General features: G+C 38.7%; 1 protein-coding gene across 1 annotated transcript in view; it reads right to left on the minus strand.

The window, feature by feature from the left end:
• Nucleotides 1–7: 7 nt before the first annotated feature.
• TMF1 (TATA element modulatory factor 1) overlaps nucleotides 8–8,890 on the minus strand; it is a gene marked incomplete at both ends in the record, with an annotated part of 11,732 nt that continues 2,849 nt past the window's right edge. Inside the window, 14 exons of the mRNA XM_008947600.1 lie at nucleotides 8–142; nucleotides 600–725; nucleotides 1,186–1,332; nucleotides 1,975–2,085; nucleotides 3,107–3,199; nucleotides 3,283–3,352; nucleotides 3,671–3,863; nucleotides 4,349–4,505; nucleotides 5,305–5,397; nucleotides 5,874–6,030; nucleotides 6,203–6,369; nucleotides 6,931–7,073; nucleotides 7,709–7,814; nucleotides 8,331–8,457. Of these exons, the coding sequence (XP_008945848.1) occupies nucleotides 8–142; nucleotides 600–725; nucleotides 1,186–1,332; nucleotides 1,975–2,085; nucleotides 3,107–3,199; nucleotides 3,283–3,352; nucleotides 3,671–3,863; nucleotides 4,349–4,505; nucleotides 5,305–5,397; nucleotides 5,874–6,030; nucleotides 6,203–6,369; nucleotides 6,931–7,073; nucleotides 7,709–7,814; nucleotides 8,331–8,457 (1,825 nt within the window). The remainder of the gene's footprint in view (nucleotides 143–599; nucleotides 726–1,185; nucleotides 1,333–1,974; nucleotides 2,086–3,106; nucleotides 3,200–3,282; nucleotides 3,353–3,670; nucleotides 3,864–4,348; nucleotides 4,506–5,304; nucleotides 5,398–5,873; nucleotides 6,031–6,202; nucleotides 6,370–6,930; nucleotides 7,074–7,708; nucleotides 7,815–8,330; nucleotides 8,458–8,890) is intronic.

Genomic DNA, 8,890 nt, shown 5'->3' on the forward strand with positions numbered 1-8,890 from the left:
AATTTTGCCTTTGTTTTAAAAGTTCATCTATCTGAGTCTTGTACATGTTTTTCACATCCTCGAGGTCGAGTCGCAGTTCTTCAGCTTCCTCTGCCTTCTCTCCATACATCTGCAGAATTGTGTTGTATCTTTGATCCAAATCCTGCAAGGATGAACATTTCCAAAATTTCAATTTAAGTTCTTAAACATTCAGAGCATTAAAGTATTTGTTCTATTACCTGCATCAGTACTGCACACTCATTCAGCTTCTACATCAAACTCATAAATCCATGCTATCTATCAAAACATCCCCTTTACAAAAAGGACTACTTCCAGACAAGTGTCTCAAGTCAGAGAAACAACAAAAAATGTTCTCTCCCTGATTTAGCATGTGATCTTATGCACAGCACACATATCCACCAGCTGCATTTTGAATTAACTGTCTAGTCACAGAGTAGGCATTTTCAGATTCTATGACAAAAAAAAACAAAGCAGGCTCTTCAGCCACTTATGATCAGGGACAGATTTGAAGGTCATCCTAAACTGACAGGGGTATTCCCAAAAAAAGCAACCCACAAATATGTCAATTTACATCTGATTTACAACAGCAATACACTTACCTTTAACTGTGCACGTAATTTTGGTATTTCCTTCACTTTTTCTTCCAGTTCATCATTTTGATTTGTTAATTTAACCAGTTCTTCTGCCATTATTGATCGAGTTTTCTCAAGGTTTCCAATTTCCAGCTAAAATAAACAATTCTAACAATTAGGAGGAGGACAGAATTTACCCTATTTATAAGCACCTGTATTTTGATACAGTAATTAAGGCCTTTTCTTAAGGTAGACTATGAAACAGCTGGAAACACTCTTACTTTCTTCTCAAATCTGAACAGTGGTTTGGGTTTTCTTTTTTTTCAGATGCACAGGTTCAGTTTTCTGGATAGCTCATTGCCAAAACAAAAAAAAGAAGCAAGAAATCCTTCTCTTGGTCTTACCCACACATACCTCCAGTGGCTTTCCTGGTTAACAGAATCATGGTGAAAGGGGAAGAGTGAATGCACCCTGCTGAGAGGAGGAGGACCAAGCTTCCCAAATAGAAAACTGCATGTATTTTATACTGAATATAAAGTATTAATTAGATTGATTGCATTAGGGTTTACACTTCTAAATGCTATATTTGGTTATATAAGATTAACCACAGTACCTGTAGATGTGAAATCTCTCCTTCTCTTAGTTTCAGTTGAGATTGAAGGTTTTCAATTATACTTGAACCTGCTCCCATCCTTATAGCATCATAAAGATTGCTCCCACCAGTAGCTACTGGCCCAAATGAGTGATCATGAGAATCATCCTATAAACAAAAGGTCAGAGAAGCTTAAGATTAGACAAAAATGTGCACCCTTTGGAATCTTCCTTCTCTCAGAGTATTTCTGCATTTAAGATTTAAAAGTCTGCTGTTACTACGTAAGCATTTGAATGCTTAAAGCTTGTTTTTAAAACAAAAGCTTAGGGTGAACAGGTACAATCTGAGATAGCTCCTTACTGGTAAGATCTCACCTATACAACTGTCATTCAACTGGGACATCACCAACTGTACCCATACAAAGCAGCAGAAGCAGGAGACTTCACACAGACCACAACAGCCAATGCTACTGCCTAGGGAGCAGGCTGTGCCTGAGTCCAGGACTGTTAGCAAAAATAAATCAACTGATTTGACTCCTCCTGGTATTATTCGATTCTCCTGGACTAAAGTAGACATGTGAACTCAGCACCAATAGAACTGTATATTACTCTGTGATCAAAATTTCATGCCACCTTTCCCAGGTGCTTTGCAATCAGATCTTTTAAGCAGGCTTTAGAAGTTTTTGCACAGGAATTACCTCATCTAAGGCAAATATACCCTTGAAGGGTCATTTTCTAAATGAATAAAACTTCTCAAAGAGTTCAAAAAGCAGTCTGTCAAAAAAAAGCCAATATAACTGATAAATGATACCTGTGAGAGGAAAGATGTCTGAAGACCTGCCATGTCAACTCCACTTATGGAACTGGAGCGTGACATACTTGGAGTGCTTGAAACCGTTTCAACTGTAAATGACTTCCGGTCCTAAAAAAATAAACACAACAACAACAACAACCACCCCACACAACACCCACAGCCAAATACAAAGAGCTTACAGGATAGGCAAAGAGAGCTTTTGTAAAGAACTGACTGCCCTTTTCCACCACCAGCTCCAGAACACAAGGCGGCAGATAACCCCTCCCCATCCCCAACCCATGAAAACTCAGCAGTGCAGAACCACTGTGCTACACACACACAGGGACTGTGCTCAAGTGCTCAGACTTTTCAGGAAACAAAGACACAATCTGCAGATGACACTAACAGAATTTCTCTTTCAAGCAGCCAAGGCAGAGTCAGAGGCAGTTTTGTAGGCCCACATGTATCAGAGGAAGAACATCCTACTCCCAGAATGTGTCTCTTTTTAGAATGCAAGTTAATACCTTTTTTCTTAAATAAAGTATCTGAAATCCATTCTGAGATTTCTCACAGGCTAATACCTTACTGACATACCTTCCAAACAGACTAACCTCTTTTTTACAGACAGCATCTGGAAGTATGCTAGCCTCTGAAGGATAAAGCAGTTAGATTTTAGAACTGGAGGTGGTAAGACACCAGGAATAGAAACAGTTTTACTTGAAGATCAACTGCTAATTAGCAGTAATGAAGCTACTGACTGTTGACTGATATGTGATTTGTGACTTAAGCTGGAATGCATGTGGTACATAGTACACAGGCACACAGAGCAAGAATTCAGTGGAAACAATGCTGGTAATCTAAGCAAAGAAAACAAGTAGCTTCAGAAGAAAAAGAATCCAAGAGCATACAAAAGATAAAATCTATCTTTCCATCCATATTTTATCCCTTCTCAGGTTAAACAGACTATTACTCAAGACTCATTTCAGGGAATATCACACGAGCACTTATTTCCCTGGAAATAAAAGGCAGTCCCAATACAGAGCCAGATCCCCAGTGCCTAGGCTGACAGCATGTGCTGTACTGCTCCAAGTCCACTCATTGCTGAAATACTGCTAGCACAGGACTGAACAGAAACGTTAGGGTTTGGTACCTTCTCCTTTGCTGCTTCTTGCACAAAAATTGCCTTCTTTCTTTCCTGCTCAACTTTCATCTTCTCCATTTCTAACTGAGTAGCTAGCAGCGTCTACAAAAGTAAATACTGGTTGTTAGACTCCTGCTAGCTCAGGCTTCAGGGGTAACACAGCTCAAAGCTGAAGCAGGCAATACCTTCTCCTTCTTTGCATCCTCCAAGGTCTTTGCATATTCATCTTTCAGTCCTTCTAGTTCCACCTCATACCTACATGGAGGAAAGAAAGAGACATAGTCAGTCAGTAAGCATTCTGGGCTTACTTTACTTTTAAAGCAAACATAGCCTCAGGGTTCTCAAACAATATGAAAGTACCATACTTCAGATCATCTGTGGCATAAAACAATATCCTTCACAAGCTGGGCAACTTTATCAATAGCTGTCATTGTTTTGCACTGTTGCATCAACACTCAAAAGGAAGCCAGTCTTCCAACTTTACAACCATCTGCAGCAGATCTCTTTGCAAGAGACAGCCTACTCCATTCCACTACAATTTTAGAGACTCGAGTAACCAAAAACACAACTCACCTACTGTTTTCATTTTCCATCTTCTTCAATCTGTTTCTCTCCACTTCTAGCTGAGCCTGAAGACGTGTATTTTCTTGCCTTAGAAGACTATTCTGAGATTCAGTAGAAGACATCTGAATTTTATTAGAAAGAAGTTCTTCTGTAGCAGCCCGTTCTCTCTCAGCAGCTGCTGCTAGAAGAGTTTGAGACTCACCTAATATTAAGTAGAGAAAAACACAGAATTTAACTTTTTTAAATCAAATATCTATAATATAGGCCATTTATTTATGCATCAAAATGGAATTTGAGGTTTTTTGTTTGGTTGGTTGGAAAAATGGAACTGGAGTTTTTTTGTTTGTTTTTTATGTAACTGATTTAAAAAAACAACCTGTTCCCTGTTGAAAAAGTAACTGATTTTAAAAAACAACCTGTTCCCTGTTGAAAAAGAAATTAAGTATTTTTCACATTACAGTTAGTGGATCAAAGCAACACAGAACAAGGAGACTTCAGAATGAAAAGAAACTTCATTACCTGTCCAAGAACCTTGGCAAAATACCCCAGATACCATTTCCTTACAGGAAAGCACTTTGTGCTCACCTCTCCTGACCTACCATCTACGTTTTGGGCAAATGTCAAGCCCTTTTCATTTACATCTTCATCAAGAGCCTTCCTGTTCAGTAAAAGCTAAAAACATCTTACCAAGTCTGTCAGAAAGGTTCTTTTCCAGTTTCTCCCACGCAGAGGTCTGTGCTCCCAGCGTGGCTTGCAGATTTTCTATCTGCCTGAGAAGTGGCCGTGTAGCAGATGTGACACTTTGACTTAGTTCTTGGTTCCGACTCTCTGCTTCTTGGAGTCTCTAAAATCACAAATTAAATATAATTAAGGTTTAAAATCACATGATGGATTGAAAGATTAATGCTGAATTCAGCTCAAGACATAGCAATTGCTTTATATTCTAAAATTACTGCTTTACAGTTGCTTTACATTCTAAAATTCATGTGGTTGAACTCACAGTAAAATGTGAAATTACAAGATGAAAGCTTAAGATTTTCAGATACATGATAGAGAGCAATGGCCCAGAAATGTCCAGCCCTCTGGACATCACTTTGAGCATTTTAGAAACAATCTATCTTCTCGACCTTAAGAACAATAAAAACATTCTTAAGAAGCAGCTAGAGTAATTCACAACATATTTGCTAGGAATTTTAGTTATAAAAAAAAAAGGTTTATAAAACTAAAATTAAAAAATAACTTTATTTTTAGTCTAAATTTTAACAATTTAGACTATCACAGACTCCCTGGCTGTACTTTGTCTTAGACTAAAAGGACAGCATTCCATTTACAAGCCATCATGAAAATTATTATTTGGTTTTGATATGTGAGTAAAAACCATTTCCTTTAATATTTTTATTGTTGCTCCACACAGCACAAATACTGCAGGTAATCAGGAAAACAAAGCCTCTTTTTCAGGGTATTAATCTTGGAAAAGACTACTAAGATCATCAAGCCCATCCATCAGCCCAACACTAAACCTCGTCCCGATTGCCACATCTCATTATCTCACATCTTAATTAACGCCACGCTAGCCTTTCATTTTCAGTTTTTAGAAGCCCTCCTTGCAGACCCAAGTTGTCATCAGCTACCTGCTGTCCTACCTGCTGCAGTTCACTGATTTCCTGGCGTAGATAGTCCTCCTTCCTTGCTGCCTGCTGCTCCGCACGCTGCAGCGCCAGCCGCAGGTCCGCCACCTGAACAAACAAATGGCACCACTCACCTCTTGCCACAATCCTCCTACCACCTACTCGTTGCTACAGCCCTACACCATTCTTAAACACTGTTACACAGGATAGGTCTGTTTGCAAGTTAAAGGTTTAAGCTCTTCACGCACACAGAATTAAGCTCATTTATCTGCCACTAAGGACTTTTTCCAGCTAGATGTCTTGAACTTTGCATTACGGTCAGAGCGCTGCAAAAACAAAGTCTGTCAATGTCCTTTTACTTAGATAAAATTAAAAGTATTTTTAAATAAAATTAATATTTTTCAAGCTTAGCACAACTACCACTAAAGGCTGACCAAGTTCACAGGAAAGAAATCCATCGGGTATGTCCACAAAAATGAGCTCCACCTTGTGCAGCACCTGGGTCACTGTGTCAGACACTCACATGACCTGAGTACACACATTTGTTCAATGCAGAAGTTGCAGTCACTGCATTTAAGACCCACCTGAATTGCCAAAGCTTCCTGCTGCTGCCGTGCCTCATCCTGGGCCTTCTCCAGAGCTAACCCAAGCTCCTCCTTTGCCTTCATTTCCCGACTTAGGGCTGCTTCTTGTGCCTCACTGTCCTTTGTTGCATTGGCTTTATGAAGATCTGCAAGTTCCCTGGGGTGGGGGGAAAAAAAAAAAGGGGGCAAAAATAAACAAGCAATGAATTTACAGTTGATACAACACCAACAGGGGCTCTGTGAATAACTCTTATGTATCAACATCTCACAGGAAACAGACACAGAAGCTGGATGTGTGGCTGAAGACAGGCACACAAGTATCTCCTCACTTGTAGGCACTGTCGAGCGCTGCCTGGACGCTGCGGTTCCGTTCTTCAAGGTCTTCCACTTCTGCCTGAAGTTTGGCAAGATCCTTTTCTTGTCGCTCCACAACACTGTTCAGTTGTTTAATGCTCTCTCGATGCTGCTTCTCAAGGTCCTCCTTGCCATCCAGCACCTATCAGAGGGCAAACAAGAAGCGTGAGGCTAATCCCAGTATGTGGGGTACAGAACGCAGCCTGAGGACAACGATGACTGTGGCAACCAGGCCAGGATGAAGTCACACAAAATGACTAAACCCATCTAACTCTTCACCAACAGAGAAAGGATCTGCTCCTGCACCTTCCCCAGAGGAGGGAGCCCTTCACCAAAGTTTCACATACTTCCTCATGCTGGGTCTGCTGCTTCCAAGGCCTTGATTCAATCACCAACAGAGAAAAAAAAATGCCCAAATTTTGCTGGTATGGGTTTTCCAACTAAAATTCAATGTATTAAATTTGGTCAGCTGCCCTGAGAACCAGCAGTGCAAGTGCAAACAAGCAGCTGGAAAGACATGTGACTGCAGTTTCAAACTGCTCTAAGAACACACACAGAAATCACCTCTCAGTGTTCCAATAATGTGAAGTAGAGAAGCCTCCCAGAAAAGAAGATGAAGTGTCAGTCCACCTAGAGCCTCTCCAAAAGGCTACTCTGCAGCTAATACAAAAAGCTTCAAAGCAAAATACCTCAACTATCTCACCTGTTTTAAATGCTGCAGCTCCTCTTCCAATTCCTTAATCTTTTTGTTCTGTTTTGTGTTAATATTTTCTCTCTCTTTCTCTTTGGCTCTTAATTTCTTAATAATGTTGGAATTGTGCAGCTGCTGTTTGGAAAGCTTTTCTCCTGTGAAGAAAATTAACAGAATGCTAGTGCACACTGCTGCTCTTCTATGAGCTCTCTGTTCACACCTCCCCCTGCTCTTCAGTCCCATAAAAATAATAATCAGATATGTATGGAAATACTTCCTCTTAACATTTTTTCATCAAAGTTCTTAAGTTTTAATTCTATCTTATCCTGAGATAACCTTGCTACACTAAGCTATAGTAAGATAACAGGCAGGGAGAGGCTTTGAAAGTAAAGCAAATAAACTCATTATATCAGGAAAAAAATAAAATCACCTGTTCATTTAAAAACTGTCTTTTACTTCCAAAATTAAACACTAGGTAAGGGAGACACTGTAGAAATGCCATGAACAATACCCTAGTTAGATTTCTGCCAAATGGAACATGGTGCACTCTACTGCACACTGGTTTTATCTCAGAGCACCTCTCAATGCATCCTGCAGAACATGCCCCTCTGGCCATCTGTGCTGGGTCCCTCCTGTTGCTCTTTGCCATTAACTTAAATGGTTCAGATGCTCAGAAACATCCAATGTGCTTCAAATTTTGTAGTTTTTTCCCCACATAAAGAAAGCTTATATGAAGGCTTTCAAATTATTCTGTACATTTTTAGTATTAAAAAAAAAATTTAATTCTCACCTTCCTCCATTAATCCCTTGATTTGTTCTTCTTTCTCTTTCAGTAATTCAGCAGTTTCATTGGTATTAAGTCTAGTAGCCAATTCTTCTTTAATAGTCTTTACTTCCTAAGTAATAGGATAAAATACTTAGGACCATTTATTAAAATATAGTTAGGTAAAAACACACAGTAAGTTACACTGATCACCTTTTTCTTCTCCCCTTCCTCTCAAAGGCTTTTCTTGGAAAACAATTTAGGTTGGAAAAGAACTCTGGAGATTATCTGATTAAATCAGAGTCTTACTCCATCAGGCTTTAAAAACCTCCAAGGACTGAGACTTCTCTGTACAATTTGTTCCAACTCTTCCTTCCATTTTATTTTCTATACTTCAGACTTTTGCAGTATAGTAAAAACAAACCTACATTCACACACAGGTATCAGATAATTTTTCTATTTCAACTTTCTACTGTGGAAAATATATTTTTTTCCACTTACAGATTTGAGTTTACTTTTTGCAGTCCAGCAATAAGCTGGAGAAATGTAACACTGTGATAGCAGGTCAAGAACATTTAAACTCCATAAACCACTAAACTAGTTCTGTTCTAAAATAATAACCATTGATTTCAATAAAAAGCCAAATTACCTTTTTAGCTGCATCTCTTTCTTTACAGGCTAGCTGGAGCTTCTTCTCAGCATCTGCAATTCGCTGAGCAAATTCCTCTTTAAGAGATGAAAGACTACTGCTCTCTTCTTTCATTCTAAACATTTCACTACAGTTAAAAGTAACATTTCAGAACAGTTGCACAGTTATGTGACACTCCAAGCAGTTTGCAACAGGTCGTCTTAAATGCTTTTTTTATTTTATACATATTAACCAGAAGTCAAAAGAATACATCCATATTAAAACTGCTTATCAAAGATCTTCATTAATTCAGTAATTTACCCATGAAAATATTGAAATGCTTGATTTACCTTAAATGTTTTCCTCCTGAATCAAGTTCTATCTGATTACCCATAGTCTGCATCATATACTTGGCAAATGGTTAAATGTATTTTTAAGTTAAGATCAATTTAGTCATTAAATAACACCTTTGCATATTATCTGTAAATTTTAAAATATTTGATCAGCAAACTGGTAAATCCAACTTTACTTTTTTTTTCCCCTTTTAATTCTAACTGAATAATGAGTTCAGGTTTTTCCCT

Source organism: Merops nubicus, unplaced genomic scaffold (assembly GCF_000691845.1).
Source record: "Merops nubicus isolate BGI_N331 unplaced genomic scaffold, ASM69184v1 scaffold6639, whole genome shotgun sequence".
Taxonomy (NCBI): domain Eukaryota; kingdom Metazoa; phylum Chordata; class Aves; order Coraciiformes; family Meropidae; genus Merops; species Merops nubicus.